Source organism: Pelophylax lessonae (assembly GCF_965119305.1).
Source record: "Pelophylax lessonae genome assembly, chromosome: 12".
Lineage (NCBI taxonomy): Eukaryota > Metazoa > Chordata > Amphibia > Anura > Ranidae > Pelophylax > Pelophylax lessonae.
This window is the reverse complement of record NC_138779.1, coordinates 55,335,981-55,358,677: the sequence shown is the minus strand read 5'-3', so window position 1 is coordinate 55,358,677 and position 22,697 is coordinate 55,335,981. Positions and strand designations below refer to the sequence as shown.

At 44.2% G+C, this 22,697-nt stretch overlaps 1 protein-coding gene across 1 annotated transcript in view; it reads right to left on the bottom strand.

Moving 5' to 3' along the window:
• Positions 1 to 293: 293 nt before the first annotated feature.
• The window catches only part of ESAM (endothelial cell adhesion molecule), a 115,519-nt gene continuing 93,115 nt past the window's right edge, over positions 294 to 22,697 (bottom strand). The window contains exons 2-7 of the mRNA XM_082273536.1: positions 14,077 to 14,234; positions 9,382 to 9,592; positions 6,384 to 6,539; positions 4,457 to 4,579; positions 1,838 to 1,979; positions 294 to 1,057 (exon numbers count right to left, since the gene is read on the bottom strand). Of these exons, the coding sequence (XP_082129662.1) occupies positions 601 to 1,057; positions 1,838 to 1,979; positions 4,457 to 4,579; positions 6,384 to 6,539; positions 9,382 to 9,592; positions 14,077 to 14,234 (1,247 nt within the window). The 3' untranslated portion in view covers positions 294 to 600. The remainder of the gene's footprint in view (positions 1,058 to 1,837; positions 1,980 to 4,456; positions 4,580 to 6,383; positions 6,540 to 9,381; positions 9,593 to 14,076; positions 14,235 to 22,697) is intronic.

The window sequence follows — 22,697 nt, the reverse complement described above, 5'->3', positions numbered from 1 at the left end:
TTTGTTTTGATGCCTCTGAATGTGTTTAGCTCAGGGGTCTTCAAACTACGGCCCTCCAGTTGTTCGGAACTACAATTCCCATCATGCCTACTCATGTCTGTGAATGTCAGAGTTTTATAATGCCTCATGGGATGTGTAGTTCCACAACAGCTGGAGAGCCAGAGTTTGAGGATCCCTGGTTTAGCTGATTCAGTTGGGCTGTACATTTGTTTTAGGATTGTGAGTAGAAAAGACACTTGACTGTTCCAATGATCGGCTTCTTCTCAAATGTCAATATGTTGCAGCAGAAAGGTTAAAATGATAAAATATAAAAAAGTAAGGACTCGAGTCTGCTGATCTGTGAGTATAAAACAGTGCCTTGGACAGTGATGGGTCATTTCACAAATGTGAGAACTTTGCTGGGAGGGTCTGTAGGTGATAGAACAGACGTGGATGCATTGTAAAGACACAAAGGGAAAATCCCATTGGCCGTTAAGATCCAGCTTGTCTTGGGAAATCAGTAGAATACATCGCCCATGTTGGTGCGGAATGAAAATGTTTTATATCAACGTTGGCTGCTTAGTCTTGTAAACATTCAGTCATAAATAATACTGAGCCGGTTCACACCAAGGACCCCGCCTGACTCTGAGCTGGAACCATCACCGGCACACCCCCCATGCGCACCAGATTGGACGGAGTCACCCCAGAAGAAATGTTTAAATCTTTCCTGGGAGCTTGCTGTTCCACGCCGTTTGTCTTCTGGGCGGAGCTTCTGTTTGTTGGCACGGCGGTAGTGTAGTAGGTGCCATTTATTGGCGCCATGTACGAGGGCAGGGACTGGCTGGACATACTAGGGGTCGGGGTTGTGACTCGGCCTCTGTCGCTGATGTAGGGGGGTCTGTAGCCGGCAGTGCTGCCTGTGGCGGTATTTATGGATGCGGTGTCAGAGGGGGACTTGGGAGGGTAAGGCTTGTGGTCCCGATTGCTGTTCACGGAGGATAGGGTGCCATTTTTGAAATTAAGGTCTGACCCATTTGCCTTGCCCCAGGTGAGGGTTTTCGGGGCTGCTGCGTCCTCCCTGCAGATAAAGAGATATTAAAATTAGCAATTCAATTCATTATACCTGAAAACATAGGCATACATTTTACATGAAAAGTACTGTGCATTTTCTCTGAGCAGAAGTCAAGCAAACAAAAATAAAAATAAGTAACCCATTAGAAATAAAAATATTGGTTATTGGTTGAGCCAGATGGATTTGTGACTTTTTTCAACCTGACTAACTATGTAACTATGTACATAAAAAGGCAGCTTGTGCTTGCCTTTAATCCTGATTTGTCTTGCGCATTACTCTTTTTCATCAGTAGATGTCCTCAGTCTTCTAGGTTGAATAACATCCAACATCATTCAAACCACTTCCTCTGAGCCCAGTCCATCATTGACTGGACTGATTGTGCTACTGCACTAAACAGAGGACCCGTGCCATTATGTGAGCGTCGTTCAAAGCAGCATAAGTACTGCCCACCGCCACCTCCAGAGAAGAGGAAGGACTTTTGAAGCCATCAGAATGGTCAGATGACCCTTAGAAAAAGGTATGTTTGATTTTCTTTTTTAAAGTCTAGTGAGGAGTTTGGTGTTTTTTTTTTTTTTTTTTTTCATAAGTTCAGCTTTGAAGGGATTTCTGATGTGACTGTTAAATATACAGAAAAGAAACCAGACATTGTGACAAAACATATACAAGAGCAAATCCTTTTTACACTTTCACCCTTAGACTGTACAGAAGCAAAATAAAGAAGAGAAACAAAGTCTGTGAAGATGCACAGTGACCGCTCCCAGAACAGCCATTGCTGATGATTCTTACTTAATTTCATTCTCCATTTCATCCTGAGCTTCCTTCTTCTGCCGTCTGTATAAATAGATCAAAACGGTTATCAAGACGGCCAGGCAGCACAGACCGACAATCGACCCGACCACAGCCCCGACTATGATGGCCACTCTGGACGCTGCAATATAAAAGAGTGTATGTTAGGAGAACGCTGCCAGGCTACATTTCCATTTAAACCATTCTTCACAAAATGGTGTTTTTTGGCCCTCTTCTAGCTCTCACGTCTAGCGGTCCCTTTACTTCTCCTGAGCAGCCTTCTTATTCCTCCTCCTGAACAGCCCAATTGCTCCTCCCATGCAGCCCCCTTACTTCTTCTGTGTGACGCTCTTGATCCTCCCATGCGGCCCACTTGCTCCTCCTGTGTGGCCCTCTTATTCTAGCTGAGCAGCTTTCTTACTCCTCCCCTGTGGCTTCTTACTCCTCCTAAGCAGCCCTCGCATTCCCAAGAGCAGCACTATAATAAATCCTCCTAAAAAAACCCTCTTACTCCTCCTGCGCGGCCTTCTCACACTTCCTGTGCAGCCCTCTTATTCCCCCTTATTCCCCTACTCATCCCATATGGCCTTCTTACTTCTCCTGTGTGGTCCTTTTATTCCTTCTGTGTGGCCCTCCTATTCCTCTTGTGTTGTATTCCTCCCATGTGGCCCTCTTATTCCTCCCGTGTGGCCCTCTTATTCCTTTTGTGTGGCCCTCCTATTCCTCCCGTGTGGCCCTCTTATTCCTCCCGTGTGGCCCTCTTATTCCTCCCGTGTGGCCCTCTTATTCCTCATGTGTGGCCCTCTTATTTCTCCCATGTGGCCCTTTTATTCCTCCCGTGTGGCCCTCTTATTCCTTCCGTGTGATTCCCCTTATTCCTCCTGTGTGATCCCCTTATTCCTCCCGTGTGGTCCTCTTATTCCTCCCGTGTGGTCCTCTTATTCCTCCTGAGCAGCCTTCTATTATCCTCCCATGTGGTCCCCTTTTCCTTCCATGTGGTCCTCTTATTCCTCCCGTGTGGTCCTCTTATTCTTCCCGTGTGGTCCTCTTATTCCTCCCATGTGGTCCTCTTATTCCTCCTGAGCAGCCTTCTATTATCCTCCATGTGATCCTCTTATTCCTCCCGTGTAGCCCTCTTATTCCTCCCGTGTGGCCCTCTTATTCCTCCCGTGTGGTCCTCCTATTCCTCCTGTGTGATCCTCTTATTCCTCCCGTGTGGTCCTCCTATTCCTCCTGAGCTGCCTTCTTATTCCTCCTCCTGAACAGCCTTCTTCATCCTGTGCAGCCCTCCTACTCATTCTCTGCAGCCTTCTCATACTTCCTGAGCAGACCTCTTATTCCTCCTGAGCAGCCTTCCTATTCCTTTCTGAATGGCCCATTTACTCTTATGCCGCCCTCTTACTCTACCAACGTGGCTCTCTTACTCCTCCTGAGTGGCCTTCTTACTCTACCAGTGTGGTTGTCTCATTCCTATGTGGCCTGTGTGACCCTCTTTGGGTCCTTTCACAGGAGCGTGCAGTCTGGATGCGTTTGTCAGTTTTTCCATACAGAACCACAATGTTTGTCTATGGACGGATGGATGAACACAGACGAATGTCCATTTCCATACACTTTCATCCATGTCCATTCATGTCTGCAGAAAAAAAACTAAAAAGGTTTGCTTCCTTTTCCATTTTTGCAGACATAAATGAATGTACACGGATGCAGGGCCGTCTTTAATATTGATTGGACCCTGGGCAAATATCTTCTTGGGCCCTCCCAAAACCACTTATTAACTATTTGCAGGCAGTGTGGGCTCAAGGGGCAGCTGCTTTGGGCCCCACAACAATGACTGGACCCAGGGCAGCTGCCCCTTTTGCCCTGTGTTAAAGACAGCCCTGCACGGATGTCATTCATGTATGGTCCTTCCATTTACATCAGTTTGTTGTAGGCAACAAACTTATTTTTTTGTTTATCATTTTTCTAACTGTCAATTTTCTTCAACAAATAAAAAAATGTAAAAAACAGATGTATATTAATGTAAATGGAACTGAACGGAAGACTTGTGCATAGGGGCTACATACAATCTGGGAGTCCTGCCCCTTTACGTCCAATCCCGCTACTTTGACAGGTTGCAGGCAGTGGGCTGAACACTGCACTGGTGCCTCCCAGGCAAATGAAAATGCCAGGATTGGACGCACGGGGGCCAGGCTCCCAGTGTGCATGCGGCCTAAAGGGATGGTAAAGAATTTTGGTTTCATGTTATTTTTTTAATCAGTTCTTGTGACAGACCTGGTGATGCTTGTATGAAAGGACCATTACTCCACCATTAACAGCAAAGCTCCACCAATGATCTGAGGGCCTGTGATGACGGACTTTCATTTGTGTCAGTATTGCTCCTCTCATCATACATGTCATTCTGAATTTGGCTTTTTAGGTGTACCTGTCTTGTATTTTCAGCCAGTATTAGACTGCAGCTCATCAATTCACCACAGTAGCAGAAGATGCATTGACCATGTGTAAGCCTCCTAGAGGTCTTATGGTCTGAGTATCAGTTCTGGTGACAAATAATATTAGACAGGTACACTTTAATGGGGCTCATTTATGTTATATCCAGGATTTCACAGCGCCTGCGCCCACCTGAGGTCACCTCCATTGTGATGTTACACTCTGCCACACCGGCCGTGTTCTTGGATGCACATACATATGTTCCACTGTGTTCACTGGTAAGATTCGTCAGAGTTAACGTCCCCTTCACAGAATCTACAACGAGATAAAAAAAGTCTACGTGTAAATTAAATCATAACCCATTTGTAGGAGGGGCCTAATCAGTGTTTCTGAGGACTGAGTAAACACATGGATACTTATACTTTGTCTACTTTGTAGAAATTGGCTGTTTACAGAAATTAGACAATTTCCAGCAAAGGCATCCCAAAAGGTTTCAGGTTTATACACTTCTTCTGGCAGAAGAGGGCGCTGTTTATCAACAAGTCTATTTCAAATTGTAATATTGAGAAACACTTTAACATTGTGATCCCTAATAGTGAGGAGCACTTTAACACTGTGATCCCCAATAGTGAGGAGCACTTTAACACTGTGATCCCCAATATTGAGGAGCACTTTAACACTGTGATCCCCAATAGTGAGGAGCACTTTAACACTGTGATCCCCAATATTGAGGAGCACTTTAACACTGTGATCCCCAATAGTGAGGAGCACTTTAACACTGTGATCCCCAATAGTGAGGAGCACTTTAACACTGTGATCCCCAATATTGAGGAGCACTTTAACACTGTGATCCCCAATATTGAGGAGCACTTTAACACTGTGATCCCCAATAGTGAGGAGCACTTTAACACTGTGATCCCCAATAGTGAGGAGCACTTTAACACTGTGATCCCCAATAGTGAGGAGCACTTTAACACTGTGATCCCCAATATTGAGGAGCACTTTAACACTGTGATCCCCAATATTGAGGAGCACTTTAACACTGTGATCCCCAATAGTGAGGAGCACTTTAACACTGTGGTCCCCAATAGTGAGGAGCACTTTAACACTGTGATCCCCAATAGTGAGGAGCACTTTAACACTGTGGTCCCCAATAGTGAGGAGCAATTTAACACTGTGATCCCTAAATGTCCTTGCAGATATACGGGTGACGGTGAGAGACTGTTCCAGGAAGCTGACAGAGGAAACACCTTGAAAGAGGAAACCTACTCTAACCCTTCTCAGCAGGTACCTCTTCCTAATGCTACTTCTGCTCTCTCCCTATCCAGCAGGGGCTCTGTCACTATTTTACTCCCATACTGCAGGCACACCAAATGATGCAGAATCTCAGAATTCTGTCATGATGGCTCCCCAAATCTTGGAGGATTTCAGTGTCCTGTCCAATTAGAATATGCTGTGTTCCCCAAGATGGCTGCCTGGAGCCCATTCCAGGGGACATTTAGTTCTCAATGGGTGCCTGGCAGCATGAAGATACAGCACAGTGCCACCTTCAGGTTGGAGGATAAACTGCAACTTCCACCTGTCCACACCTTATCACTATGAGAAAGTTAAAGAACACTCTTCTGAAACAAAACTGTGTATTGTGCTTTAACATGTGTTACCACAAAACAATATTAAAAAAATTGGCCCCTGCTTGTGTTTTTTTTTTTTTTTTTTTATCATCACCAAGTACTTGCACCTAATAAAATGGCCACTAAATGCAAATTCCTTAAACACTGTATACTAATATAATGTGTTTTTTTTTCTTTTTAGTGTGATGCCATATCAGTGCCATTTTTTACAATCTATCAACAATGAATAAAAAAAAACTCTGAAATCATAAAAAAAGTCATACAGTTCAAAGAGCAGAAACCTGGATCAACCAATCAGAATTCAGCACATTGCAGTCACGATGAGCAGATTCTGATTGGATGCTCTGGGCAAACATTTTATTAAATACACTTGTATATCTTTAGCTCTGCAAGTTCAGGCCCATTTTTCTAAGCTACAACAATCTTTATCAGAAATATCCTGTTATGACTTAGTAAATTTAGCTTGGTGCCTCTTCTTATTTTTTTACCGTGAGCTGGCGGGAAGAACACCACATTGGTCATGGCTTTCTTTATCCAGGAGTAGTTAGGATTCGGTTGCCCCGAGGATGACCGGCAGCTGAGGGTGATGTTGGCACCGATATACGGACTTCCGCTTAGTTGGCAGGTGGGTTTAGATGGAGGAACTAGAAAACAGACAGCAAAGGGATTAGAGATCACAGATTCCAACCAACAACAAGACAGAGCGAACAAAAGAGCTGGGGTGCAAAATGCTGCCACCCAGATTTTAATTGGCAGAGGTCAGATGGTAGGAATTGTCAGATGTCTGGCTGCCATGGGTTACTGTCTTTTGAGCAACTAATCCTGAAATGTTTTAATAAAATAAAAAGGATCAAGGAGTGCCCAGCATAGCCATCCTACAGCTACTCCAACCAAAATGGTCCAGAAGATGAAGGACTGAATGTACCTTGCCTAATGTACAGATTCCTTTATGTACAAAAGATTTCCTTATAAAATTTGCACTAATAGCTGGCCAATTTAATAAAAGAATGGTAAAAGTTAATAAATAGGCAGGAATGTTTTATATACAGTGTATTAATCCTAATACAAAGGCAGGTATGTCTTATAAGCAGTGTATTTAATGTAAAATACTGTATAGGCAGAAAATTAAAGAAAATATATAGGCAGGTATGTCTTATAGGCAGCATATAAATGGTAATATATAGGCAGGTATGTCTTATAGGCAGCATATAAATGGTAATATATAGGCAGGTATGTCTTATAGGCAGCATATAAATGGTAATATATAGGCAGGTATGTCTTATACGCTGCATATTAATGGTAATATATAGACAGACATATCTTATAGGCAGTGTATTAATGGTAATACATAGGCAGGTATGTCTTATAATAGAGCAACTTTAAGAACAAACTGAGAATAGTTGGATAAAACACAGAACACTTACACATTAACTGTACGATGTTTAGCAATGTCCCCTACTGTTGTAAAATAATCCCTCAAGCAGACCCATCACTAACATTTATACATCACCTGAACCAATAGGGTACATAAATACTATAGAAAATAAAAATTATGAACTCCCAATTGTGATCTGTAGCCTGCCTGGCTTCTAGGAGCACAGGGAGTGTTTTATGTCATTTGAGACAGCAGGGAGTCTATTGATTTCAGTCAGAAAAACCTTGTGTTGACATGTAGAAAGGAAAAGTAAGGCACTGTTATTGTGCTGAACGAATTAACATATGGCTGCTCCCTGGTCAGTTCCTGATCACTTTATAAACACTCCCCATACTGCAGTACTAGCATGGGAGATTATTATATTGTTGTGGCTAGTTTTCATTAGAGCACATGTAGTACTGAATAGTGACCACTAGGTGGCATATGTAGACCAGACAACAGTGCAAAGCAGTGCTGCCAAAAAAAAAGTATTGTTGCACTTGCTGCTATTATTATTCTCCCTGATACTATGCAAAATAATAACTAAAAATGAGGATAAGTAATGTAGAATGTTCTCAGTGACAATTACGTACAGAGCAACAGTTCGGTACAGTGCAAAGGATAAAGTCCCTCGATACCAGCTACTATCTGGTGGAGAATGTTATACAGTGCAAGTGACATATTTTTACTCTGTGCTGACTGTATATACTGCTGACACGATACATGGCACTTTACAGGATGGGTAACACAAGTCCCACTGATCGATACATGGCACTTTACAGGATGGGTAACACAAGTCCCACTGATCGATACATGGCACTTTACAGGATGGGTAATACAAGTCCCACTGATCCCTACTGCACCCTCAGGAGCTCACCCTCTAATGTCATGGAGGTCAATGGTCATGCTGGTCAGACAAACACGCAATACGACCATTGCAGCCAAACCCCAAGTAACTCCACTGGGCTGTATGAGAACATTTAAGTGAGGCCAAAGTGTGTGCAAACTCCATGCAGATAATGCTCCTGGTTGTAACTGAATCTAGGGTCCCAGTGCTGCAAGGCAAAATACCGTGCCACGTGGCTAGTGTTTATTTACCAAAAAAAAAAAAAAGTTTCTTTGAAAACGTCTAAAGACGACTGATAACCCACGATTAGGAATTCATCTCCCTGAGCAATAACTTGAGGAAAGGCGGTTTAACCTTAAAGTGCGTAAGGGGTTCTTCACTGTAAGAGCGGTAAGGATGTGGAATTCTCTTCCACAAGCAGTCGTATCAGCGGGGAGCATTGATAGTTTCAAAAAACTATTGGATGGACACCTTAAAGACCACAACATACAGGGGTTTACAATGTACGGTTAAAAGCAAACACACACACATCATAGGTTGAACTGGATGGACTGATGTCTTTTTTCAAACTCACTAACTATGTAACTATGTAACTCCCTGTAACTTTCCCCCCTCTCTAGTGTCTCCTGCATGCTGGTGGGATGGCAGCTCAAGCAGTTTTCCTTCTCAGTTCATTCCTGAAGGTTTAGCAGCCAAAATAGCTAACTGATCATAATGTTATCTCTCACAGGGCTGCAATAAGTCAGTATTGATGCTGCAAACAAGATCCATCCTGGCTCATATCGGGGAATGGACAGGTTCCCGGCTCTTGACAGCAATCTAAATGGATCTGTGACAGCTTTGTTTGCTATCAGGGATAGTTTTGGCATTTCTGCATTGCTTGGAAGCAGAATATAGGATCTCAGGTGGGCACACACATACACAGCTGGAAAACACATTTAGATATATTTAGAATGAACAGATTTATTTTCCTGTTTGTCTAGAGTCGCCCTTTAACCCTTTGTTGGGTGTATGACCCTGTGTGTGATATTAATGATAATCACAGATTTTGCACTCCCCGGGCCGCACCTTTCACACAATGAGATTTTCCACAATGTGTCCCGCCCCGGGCCCACCCGCCGTTGTCCCGACCTCTGGAATATAACCAAATTCCTTCCATGCGTCCCTCATTAACCCTTCCCTGCCCTATTCCATGTGTGTTCTGAGACCACAGCCCCGTACTCACCCAGGATGGACACATCCACCACCCCAATGTTGCTGCTGCCGATGATGTCATCATTTTTCAGATTGACGTAACATTGGTACTTTCCTGCATCTGTCGCCAGCGTCCTGTTGATGACGATGGAGATGTTCCTCGCCGGCATGGCATGGGCGAAGCTCAGGCGGTCTTTGAAATCTGAAGCCACGGAAGTTTCTCCATCCATGTATTTCATGATCTAAAAATGACAAGGATCCATACAAATTACTATGCACTAGAGCAGGGATCCTCAAACTACGGCCCTCCAGCTGTTACAGATCTACACATCCCATGAGGCATTGTAAAACTCTGACATTCACAGACATGACTAGGCACGATGGGAATTGTAGTTCCTGAACAACTGGGGGGGGCATAGTTTGAAGACCCCTGCACTAGAGGATCTTCTATGCAGTGGATGGGAACCCCATCACTAAATTCTCCTAGAAGCTTTAACATGATAATGTCATTTTAAAACCCAGTATTTTTAAATCTGCAGCTTTCAATAAAATGATCCCGGTGATAGATGTTTAGGTAAAGTTTGGCATTAGGTTAACAATATGCTTGTTTTAGAACCACCACCATTTAATAAATACCCCACCCCACCTAATGTTTATTCTCCGCTTACAGTGGCTGGCTGGACACAGAGCCGTGGAGGTCCTTGTTCAGGCACTTCCTATTAAAGGGTGACAACTCCTTGTCCCTGTCTCCCAATGGTGCTTCTGTGTTGTCACTCTGTCATATGCTCTTCCAATCAAGACCTCTGGAAAATGTACCCCCCTTATAACTAGGGCATTTTTTGCGATACAGAATTGCAGTACTTTATTTGACAATAGATCAATTTTGTGACGCTGTACCCAAATAAAATGTATTTCTTTTTTCCCCACAAATAGAGCTTTCTTTTGGTGGTATTTGATCACCTCTGCGTTCTTTATTTTTGCGCTATAAACAAAAAAAAGAGCGACAATTTTGAAAAAAAAAAAACAATATTTTTAACTTTCTGCTATAAAACATATCCAATAAAAAATGTAAAACATCTAATTTCTTCATAAATTTTGGCCAATATGTATTCTGATACATATTTTTGGTAAAAAAAAAAAAAACCCAATGAGCTTATATTGATTGGTTTGCACAAAAGTTATAGCATCTACAAAATATGAGATATTTTTATTAATTTTTTTACTAATAATGGTGACGATCAGTGACTTATAACGGGACTGCAAAATTGGGGCGGACATTTGGACACTAACTGACACTTTTTGGGGACCAGTGACACTAATGCAGTGATCAGCGCTGAAAAATATGCACTGTCACTGTAATAATGACACTGGCTTGCAAGAGGTTAATATCAGGGGCGATCAAAGGGTTAAATGTGTGCCTAACCAGTGTTTTTCTATAGTAAGGGAGGTGCTTTTACTAGGGGAAGGCATGGATCCTTGTCATTGCTTTGCAGGAACCTACTGGCAGACCGCCATTCAGCCTCTCTGCTGGATCATCAGCCGGGGAGGTAGACTCCGAGTCCGTCGTACCCACCGATTGGCTCCCGTTGTGTGTGATCATACATATATAATACATGCTATATATGTGATCTGGCGAAGCGGTGTCACCCTGTAGCAGTAAAATTGCTTCAGTGCATCTGGAAAGTATTCACAGTGCTTCACTTTTTCCACATTTTGTTATGTTACAGCCTTATTCCAAAATGGATTAAATTCATTATTTTCCTCAAAATTCTACAAACAATACCCCATAATGACAACGAGAAAGAAGTTTGTTTGAAATCATTGCAAATTTATTAAAAATAAAAAACAAAAAAATTCACATGAACATACTGTAAGTATTCACAGCTTTTGCTCAGTACTTTGTTGAAGCACCTTTGGCACCAATTACAGCCTCTAGTATTTTTGGGTATGATGCTACAAGCTTGGCACACCTATTTTGGTTGTTTCTCCCATTCTTCTTTGCAGGACCTCTCAAGCTCCATCAGGTTGGATGGGAGTGTTGGTGCACAGCCATTTTCAGATCTCTCCAGAGATGTTCAATCGGGTTCAAGTCTGGGCTCTGGCTGGGCCACTCAAGGACATTCACAGAAGTGTCCCCTGGCCACTCCTTTGTTATCTTGTGTTCTTAGTTCTGTGTTCTTAGGGTCTTTAATCTGTTGGAAGATGAACCGTCACCCCAGTCTGAGGTCTAGAGAGCTCTGGAGTCGGTATTCATCAAGGATATCTCTACATTGCCGCATTCATCCTTCCCTGGATCCTGGCTAGTCTCCCAGCTCCTGCCGCTATAAAACATCCCCACAGCATGATGCTGCCACCTCCATGCCTCACTGTAGGGATGATATTGGCCAGGTGATGAGCGGTGCCTGGTTTCCTCCAGACATGACGCTTGCCATTCAGGCTAAAGAGCTCAATCTTTGTTTCATCAGACCAGAGAATTTTGTTTCTCATGGTCTGAGAGTCCTTCAGGTGCCTTTTGGCAAACTCCAGATGCCTTTTCCTGAGAAGTGGCTTTGTCTGACCACTCTATATTACAGGCCTGATTGGTGGAGCGCTGCAGAGATGGCTGTTCTTCTGGAAGGTTCTCCTCCCTCCACAGAGAAATGCTGGAGATCTGTTAGGGTGACCATTGCGTTCTTGGTCACCTCCCTGACAAAGGCCCTTCTCCCCCGATCGCTCAGTTTGGCCGGGCGGCCCGCTCTAGGAAGAGTCCTGGTGGGTCCAAACTTCTTCCATTTTTGGATGATGGAGGCCACTGTGCTCATTGGGACCTTCAATGCAGCAGAAATTTATCTGTACCCTTCCCCAAATCTTTGCCTCAATACAATCCTGTCTCAGAGGTCTACAGACAATTCCTTGGACTTCATAGCTTAGTTTGTGCTCTGACACGCTCTGTTAGCTGTGGGACCTTACATAGACAGGTGTGTGTCTTTCCAAATCATGTCCAATCAACTGAGATTACAACAGGTGGCCTCCAATCAGAAACATTTCAAGGATGATCAGTGGAAACAGGATGCACCTGAGCTCAATTTTGAGTGTCATGGCAAAGGCTGTGAATACTTATGTACATGGGGTTTTTTATTTTTTTATTTTTAATACCGTAGCAGAATTCCCAGCCATTTTGCTGGACATGGGTCCGTGTGGGTTACCACTAGCAACAACAGCACATTTAAGCACGTGCTCCAAGTGTGAGCACTGAGACAAGAATCAGTCCAGTATCTTTGGGTTTTTATGTTAATTTAGGAACTTGGATGGGAGAAGGGAAGAGTGGGATACTCCTTTGGCTCAACTATGCAAAATTTGCTAGGGACAACTGAAAAATGCCGATCGGCGCTGACTTGACGCTGGCTGAATGCCGGTCAACGCAGGTTGGCGCTGGTAACGCTGGCTTGCTGCCTGTTAACTCCAAACTGACTTTGGACTGCTTTATTGCATAAAGAAGTCCTCTTTGAGCTCCCTTAAGCACTACCTGCTGAGGTAGCTACTTGTATACTGCTGCACTGCTGAACACTTCAGGGCCCATACTAAAGCCCTCTTTCACTTGCTTATCTTCAGGGCTTAGAGTCTGGCACCTCCTTTCTAAGCCTTCTCTACTGGTTAGCTGGCTCCTGGATCCCTCTGACCTTCTGGAGTGGTCCCCTCTCCTGGGCAGACCCCTGGGCAGTTTCGAGTACTCCCAATACTGTTTTTCCTGGAAACATCTGCCCAGCAGCTCCACTCGGTCCACAGCACACTGGATCCCTCTCTGCAGCTCAGCTCAACCTTCATCCTCTAGGCCGACTGCCCAGGACACCCTCCAAGCGCTGACAGGAGCAGAGACAGCCGTCACCCTCCTCCTGGGACTCTGCTTCCCACCAAAGACACCCTGTCACATGCTCCCCTCAGACTTATAGCTCCTCCCAGGGTGCATTGTGGCAAACTCCGCCCACTGAGATAGCCATAAGCCCTGGTGTGCTCCACACCGGTTTCCTCCACTGTCCAATAAGAGCCCTCATTGGAAACAGTGGGGAGACTTCCTAGGCACAACAGGTCACACCTGGAAACATGTGACAGCCTAACTAAATGATCAGTACCCCCTGAAATGCAGACAGGGCCACCTATATGCTTTTTCCTAGCACCTACCTAGGAGGGTGCTACAATACATTTGCAAAGATTTCAAACAAACTTCTTTCAAGTTGCCGTTATGGGGTATTGTTTGTAGAATTTTGAGGAAAATAGTGAATTTAATCCATTTTGGAATAAGACTGCAACATGACAAAATGTGGAAAAATCAGGAAACCCACCCTTAGAAATGCCATACAGCCATCACTGGAGTGGATGTAGACAGGAAGAGGCTGCAAATAGGTTTTAGGAGATAAGCAGCACATAGATATAATTAAGTATGAAAAAAGGTAAAAAGAAGAATTTCATGAGGAAAAAAAAAATAAACGAAATAAAAAATGCATTACAATTGTTCATGATTCAGAGTTTAACAAGCTCAAAGCTGCAGCGAAACGTCAGTGACTCTACTTTACTGTTCATCTCCATATCCCTTTCTGCTCAGATTGGCTGAAAAGAATGGACACTCTTTGGGGGTGAAATGTACGTGGCCAGCTTTACAGACGTAGCTCTGAATGTCACATAAGGTATCTTATATGTATTTGCAGGCTGAATGGACCTTTTACTGATCATAAAGGCAAATACAACATACCTGCACCTGCTCCATCTGATTGCGCTGTATGAACCACATTACATACGGCTTTTCTTCAGAGCTGCTGGAGTACCAGACGGGGAGAGTAATGCCATGTCCCTCCACCGCCGTCACCGATTTCTGTTCCACATGGACCTCCACCAACGCCAAAGTGAGATCTGCGAGGACAGAGGAGACATGACCATTAGCAGGATCAGAAGTAGAATTATTTATCTATAAAATATTATGAGCATGTTCATTCCATGTTGCTAAGACTAAATATCAAATGCTAAAGCTGGGTATACACTAGAAAAATTTCATTTGACATAAGAACATTCATCTGTTTTTCTAATCATTAGCGAGGTCAAATTGATGTTTAACAAGTAATACAAATATTTTAGGCTAATTATACATACAGTATAGAAATATAAACATCAGCTCTCTGTCTCCCTTGTCACCTCTTCCCATGTTTGCCTCCAGGACTTCTCTTCTATCCTCTGGAACTCCCTACCTCAATCTGTCGGACTATCTTCTACTCTATCTACCTTTAGTTTAGGCGATCCCTGAACACCCATCTCCTTAGAGAAGCTTATCCTGCTTCTAACTAATAAACTGTCTTTTTACTTTCTCCGTCATTCACAGTTTTCACCTTTTGTATTACTTGATCCTCCCTCTTAGATTGTAAGCTCTAATGACAAGGACCTCTGATTCCCCCTATATTGTATTGTATTGTAACTGTGCTATCTGCCTTTATTTTGTAAAGCACAGTGAAATCTGTTGATGCTATTTAAATCATGTATCATAACTATAATAATATTATATATATATATATATATATATATATATATATATAATATATAATTAATAAACTTGAAAATATCAATAATAAACCGAGATCACTCCCCTTTAAATAGTATTATTTTTACATTTCTACTCTTTTTCACAAATGGTGTGAATTGGTGGAGAACGGCCCCTCGCTCCTGGCACAGATTCCATTGTGTTTGGAGCCCGCTAAGAGATTCCACGTTTCTCTGTGGACGTATCACCATCGATCGCTGACACTGAACATAGTAAGAGGTCACATGGTGATGAACTGGGGATCAATCATTAATGAGTCTGCTTTACTGGCTGAGTAGATAGAGCGTCCAGTTATTAACCCTTCCTGTGTAAATACAATATGCCGCCATAGGAGGATGACACCAGCTTGGGGGATTTCTGAGGTTTATCTTTTCTGTTTTGTAAAATTCAAAACCTAAGAGCTCAGAGATTGTACATATGAAATGATGATCTCTTTATTCAGGTGCTGAATGTGAAGTGTGACTATGAATGAAGGCTGTGCAATTCTACATGGAAACATCCTAAGTACATTCTGTATTGTTTAGTCCGTATTAATGATATAAACAGATTTTTTTTTGACTGACATACTGTATATACAATACTATGCATTCAAATATGGCATTCCTGATCATAACAAGAAATCCTGCAAGCTCCTCATATCTTATCCCCTTACTAGAGCCGGACCACTGACATCACTGAAAATGTAGCATATCCATCACTAGAGACCGGTGACATCCCTGAAAATGTAGCCTATCCCTTCACTAGAGACCGGTGACATCACTGAGAATGCAGCCTATCCCTTCACTAGAGACCGGTGAAATCACGGAGAATACAGCCTATCCATCACTAGAGACCGGTGACATCATTGGGAATGCAGCCTATCCCTTCACTAGAGACTGGTCACATCACTGTGAATACAGCCTATTACAAGAGACTGATGACATCACTGAGAATGCAGCCTATCCATCACTAGAGACCGGGGACATCACTGAAAATGCAAACCTATCCATCACTAGAGATTGGTGACATCACTGAGAATGCAGCCTATCCCTTCACTACAGATTGGTGACATCACTGAAAATGTAGCTGATCCCTTGACAAGAGACTGGTGACATCACTGAGAATGCAGCCTATCCATCACTAGAGACCAGTGACATCACTGAGAATGCAGCCTATCCATCACTAGAGACCAGTGACATCACTGAGAATGCAGTCTATCCATCACTAGAGACCGGTGACATCACTGAGAATGCAGCCTATCCATTACTAGAGACTGATGACATCACTGAGAATGCAGTCTATCCCTTGACTAGAGACCAGTGACATCACTGAGAATGCAGCCTATCCATTACTAGAGACTGATGACATCACTGAGAATGCAGCCTATCCATTAGTAAAGACTGATGACATCACTGAGAATGCAGCCGATCCATCACTAGAGACCGGTGACATCACTGAGAATGCAGCCTATCCATTACTAGAGACTGGTGGCAACACTGAGAATGCAGCCTATCCATTCACTAGAGACAGGTGACATCACTGAGAATGAAGCCTATCCATCACCAGAGACGGTTGACATCACTGAGAATGCAGCCTATCCCTTGACAAGAGACTGGTGACATCACTGAGAATGCAGCCTATGCATCACTAGAGACCAGTGACATCACTGAGAATACAGCCTATCCATCACTAGAGACCGGTGACATCACTGAGAATGCAGCCTATCTATCACTAGACACCGGTGACATCACTGAGAATGTAGCCTATCCATTCACTAGAGACTGGTGACATCACTATGAATGCAGTCTGTCCCTTCACTAGAGACCGGTGACATCACTTAGAATGCAGTCTGTCCCTTCACTAGAGATCGGTGACATCACTAAAAATGCAGCCTATCCCTTTGCTAGAGACCGGTGACATCACTGAAAATGCAGCCTATCCATCACTAGAGATCGGTGACATCACTGAGAATGCAGCCTATCCCTTCACTACAGATTGGTGACATCATCGAGAATGCAGCTGATCCCTTGACAAGAGACTCGTGACATCACTGAGAATGCAGCCTGTCCATCACTAGAGACCAGTGACATCACTGAGAATGCAGCCTATCCATCACTAGAGACCGGTGACATCACTGATAATGCAGCCTATCCATCACTAGAGACCGGGGACATCACTGATAATGCAGCCTATCCATCACTAGAGACCGGTGACATCACTGATAATGCAGCCTATCCATCACTAGAGACCGGGGACATCACTGATAATGCAGCCTATCCATCACTAGAGACCGGGGACATCACTGATAATGCAGCCTATCCATCACTAGAGACCGGTGACATCACTGATAATGCAGCCTATCCATCACTAGAGACCGGGGACATCACTGAGAATACAGCCTATCTATCACCAGAGATGGTTGACATCACTGAGAATGCAGCCTATCCCTTGAATAGAGACCAGTGACATCACTGATAATGCAGCCTATCTATTACTAGAGACCGGTGACATCACTGAGAATGCAGCCTATCTATTACTAGAGACCGGTGACATCACTGAGAATGCAGCCTATCCCTTCACTAGAGACCGATGACATCACTGAGAATGCAGCCTATCCCTTCACTAGAGACCGGTGACATCACTGAGAATGCAGCCTATCCCTTCACTAGAGACCGGTGACATCACTGAGAATGCAGCCTATCCCTTCATTAGAGACCGGTGACATCACTGAGAATACAGCCTATCCCTTGACAAGAGACCGATGACATCACTGAGAATGCAGCCTATCCCTTCACTAGAGACCGATGACATCACTGAGAATGCAGCCTATCCCTTCACTAGACACCGGTGACATCACTGAGAATACAGCCTATCCCTTCACTAGAGACCGGTGACATTACTGAGAATGCAGCTGATCCATTTACAAAGTGAATTATGAAGACATTTGTGTAGTGTAGACCTGAGATTTTCTCTGTAACAATGTTCTTGGAAAGCCCCATAATGTCTTTATCTTCTACTACTGGCTGTGCACGAAGTGGCCAGGAACCACAGTACGTCGCATATCCACAACCCAAACAAAGCGCAATAATCCTGGCTGAAATGTGTAGAGAAATATACAGTAAATGTGAATTATTCCCCCGACTTAGCCCATAGCCAATAGATAAAATGTTTCTTATTAAATCTTTCCTGTGTGTAATTTGGGATGATGACAGTTAGAGAAAAGACAGGACCCTGAGCCCGGGATTCTGCCCGCAGCGCTAAGTCTCTCTGCTGGAAAACTCCCATCAAGTTGATTAGGCAAGCGCAGAGCAATGAATGCTTATTCTGCCCGGCCGCACACGAGACCATGTACCGCGCACACTGCACTGTTTAACCTTCGCTGTATACATGTGAATGACATTAACAAGGCGCCCATACACCATCCAATACTCACAAATGACCTGACCGGTTTGTGGGGGTTTTTTTTTTTACAATAGTTGCACAGTGCATGTTCACTTTATACTTTACACTGAAATTTAGAAACAGATTTGCAGTTTACACAATGCTTTTCAAGAAATTGTTACATTAGATGTAACCCATAGCAGGATGACTTTTTAGTTTGCTCTGTGCAATGTGTATCAAATAATTGACCTTTTCTTTTACTAAAATCCTTGCTTATCCCCTATCTCATTCTTTATGGTATTACAATGCTGTTGATCTCCTACAGCCTCTTTGCAGCCACTTCCTGCCTGCATGGCATTTCTCAGGACACACTTCCTGCCCGCATGGCATTTCTCAGGACACACTTCCTGCCTGAATGCCATTTCTCAGGACACACTTCCTGCCTGAATGGCATTTCTCAGGACACACTTCCTGCCTGCATGGCATTTCTCAGGACACACTTCCTGCCCGCATGGCATTTCTCAGGACACACTTCCTGCCTGCATGGCATTTCTCAGGCCACACTTCCTGCCTGCATGGCATTTCTCAGGGCACACTTCCTGCCCGCATGGCATTTCTCAGGACACACTTCCTGCCCGAATGGCATTTCTCAGGACACACTTCCTGCCTGCATGGCATTTCTCAGGGCACACTTCCTGCCTGCATGGCATTTCTCAGGGCACACTTCCTGCCCGCATGGCATTTCTCAGGGCACACTTCCTGCCCGAATGGCATTTCTCAGGACACACTTCCTGCCTGCTTGGCATTTCTCAGGACACACTTCCTGCCCGCATGGCATTTCTCAGGACACACTTCCTGCCCGCATGGCATTTCTCAGGACATACTTCCTTCCTGCATGGCATTTCTCAGGACACACTTCCTGCCTGCATGGCATTTCTCAGGACACACTTCCTGCCCGCATGGCATTTCTCAGGGCACACTTCCTGCCTGCATGGCATTTCTCAGGGCACACTTCCTGCCTGCATGGCATTTCTCAGGGCACACTTCCTGCCTGCATGGCATTTCTCAGGGCGGACTTCCTGAAGGTGACAATGGTGGACCATGTCTGTGTAATGTGTGTTGAAATGGCCACTTGTAGTCTCCATTGGAGACAAAGCAGGAGCACAATTGGTAGATGGGGGCACAATGTTGTCACCCTATATAAAAGCATGTGTCGGGACAAGGATCACCGGGGGGTAACTGAAATGAAAGCTGTATATTTACATTGAAAATTGCTTTTTAAATGCCAATAATGTGCTAGATCCTAAATAAATTATAGTAAAATACAGTCCATAAAAATAATTAAAGCGGAACTAAAGGCAAAAATACCTTCGTTTCAATAGTCCAGCACCCATAAAGTCCCTCACTGGCACCTGGCATCCTCTCTGTGGCTTCTACTGGGTGCTGGTCTCCAGAAATTTTAATTGGTCATCGCAGGATGACATCACTCCTGCACATGTGCAGGAGTGCAGTCATCAGGACAAACAGGTAGTGTGCAGAAATGTAAACTGAGCGAAGAGTGGACATTGATTCCAGATACAGTATATACTGTATATAAACTGAACCCCAAGCACATATAAAAGGCACTCATTACTGCAGGTTTTTAATCAATAATACATCTTTAAATAAGTGTAAGTACATGAACCTGACTTAAGCCGACCATTGACGGATCTAAATTTGGCCGATTCAGCAGGAATCAGACGAATATCAATCCATCTATGGGCAGGCTGGTTGTACTGAAGTCGATCTATCAATTTACTTTAGTACAACCAGCCTGTTGTTTTTTTGAGAAATGACTGCCGCTGGCTGTAACCGCCAGTGGTACTCAAGGCCTTCTCATCCACATCAGTGCCTGACCTCACAAATGCACTTCATGAAAAATGGTCAAACTTTCCCATAGACACACTCCTAAACCTTGTGGACAGCCTTCCCAGAAGAGTTGAAGCTGTTATAGCTGCAAAGGGTGGCCAACTCAATATTGAACCTTACGGACTAAGACTGGGATGCCATTAAAGTTCATGTGAGTGTAAAGGCAGGCGTCCCAATAATTTTGGTAATATAGTTGTGTGTGTGTGTATATATACAAATCAAAAAAAAAAAATAAAGGAACACTTTGAAAACACATCAGATCTCAATGGGGAAAACTATCATGCTGGATATCTATACTGATATGTACTGAGTAATGCGTTAGGAAGGATGCCACAACGATTGATGGGAATGAAAATGATCACCCTTCAGAGGGCTGAATTCAAAGACACCCCAAAAATCAAAGTGAAAAAATGATGCAGCAGGCTAATCCATTTTGCTGAAATTTAATTGCAGCAACTCAAAATGGTACTCAGTAATTTGTATGCCCCCCCCACGTGCTTGTATGGATGCCAGACAACATCGGCACATGCTCCTCATTAGACGACGGATGGTTTCCTGGGGAATTTCCTCCCAGATCTGGACCAGGGCATCACTGAGCTCCTGAACAGACTGAGCTGCAACCTGGTGGCGTCACATGGACTAAAACATAATGTCCTAGAGATGTTCTATTGGATTCAGGTCAGGCAAGCATGGGGGCCATTCAATGGTATCAATTCCTTCATCCTCCAGGAACTGGCTGCATACTCTCACCACATGAGGTCGGGCATTGTCGTGCACCAGGAGGAACCCAGGACCCACTGCACCAGTGTAGGGTCTGGCAATGGGTCTAAAGATTTCATCCCAATACCTAATGCGAGTCAGGGTGCCATTGTATAGCCTGTAGAGGTCTGTGAGTCCCTTCCATGGATACGCCTCCCCAGACCATAACTGACCCTCCACCAAACCGGTCATGCTAAACAATGTTACAGGCAGCATAACGTTCTCCACAGCTTCTCCAGACCCTTTCACGTCTGTCACATGTGCTCAGGGTGAACCTGCTCTCCTCTGTGAAAAGCACTGGGCGCCAATGGCAGACCTGCCAATTCTATTGTTCGATGGCAAATGCCAATCGAGCTCCATGGTGCCGGGCGGTGAGCACAGGGCCCACTAGAGGACATTGGGCCCTTAGACTACCCTCATGAAGTCTGTTTCTGATTGTTTGGTCAGAGACATTCACACCAGTGGCCTGCTGGAGGACATTTTGTAGGGCTCTGGCAGTGCTCATCCTGTTCCTCCTTGCACAAAGGAGCAGATATCGGTCCTGCTGATGGGTTAAGGACCTTCTTTGGCCCTGTACAGCTCTCCTACAGTAACTGCCTGTCTCCTGGAATCTCCTCCATGCTCTTGAGACTGTGCTGGGAGACACAGCAAACCTTCTGGCAATGGCACGTATTGATGTGCCATTCTGGAGGAGTTGGACTGCCTGTGCAACCTCTATAGGGTCCAGGTATGGCCTCATGCTATCAGTAGTGACACTCACCCTAACCAAATGCAAAACTAGTGAAAAACAGTCAGAAAAAAAGAGTAGGGAAAAAAATGTCGGTGGCCTCCACCCGTAAAAACCATTCTGTTTTGGAGGTTGTTTCATTGTTGCCCATCTAGTGCCCCTATTGTTAATTTCATGAATACCAAAGCAGCTGAAACTGATTAACAACCCCCTCTGCTACTTCGATGACCTGATCAATATCCCAGGAGTTTAATTGAATGGATGCTATACTCTGATTAAAAAGTGTTGCTTTAATTTTTTTGAGCAGTGTATATATACACACATGTATATACATATGAGTATACCCTTCTGTTCCTCCACACAATCTGGACAGTAATGGTATTTACTCACTAACCCCGTATGACAGGTGAGGTGGAACTCCGTCAAGGTCTTTTCTAATAAACATTAACTCCAGCAGTATATTGTACAGCATCGCCCTGTGCAAATCACTCAGGTCAGGTCTCTGGAGACACACATTGAAAATATGACATAAATATTTCATAAGTGTTCCTTACTGTTTAATGATCACACCGCCCTTTACGAGCCCAGGACATGGGCCTCATAAAATACCATTCTATCCCTTTAACTACTTCTGCTTCACAGCTTCCAGGCAAGTCTGCAAATGCAAACAACAGTTAGGCTCCGTTCACATATAGGCGTTTTGGATCGCGGGCAGAATCGCCGCGATTCTGCCCGCGATTCCGAACCATTGCAAGTTGTGGGACGCTCAAGCGATTCCCGTGACTTGCAATGGCACCCCAAACGCGGCGCGATTTTGCCGCGATTGTCGCCTGACGAATCGTGGTAAAATCGCACAAACGGAATCGCGGGACGCCTGACTCCCAAAAGAAGTTCTTGTACACCACGTTTGGGGTGCCATTGTAAGTCACAGGAATCACTCGGGCGTCCTGCGACTTGCAATGGTTCGGAAACGTGGGCAGAATCGTGGCAATTCCACCCGCGATCCGAACCGCCTATATGTGAACGGAGC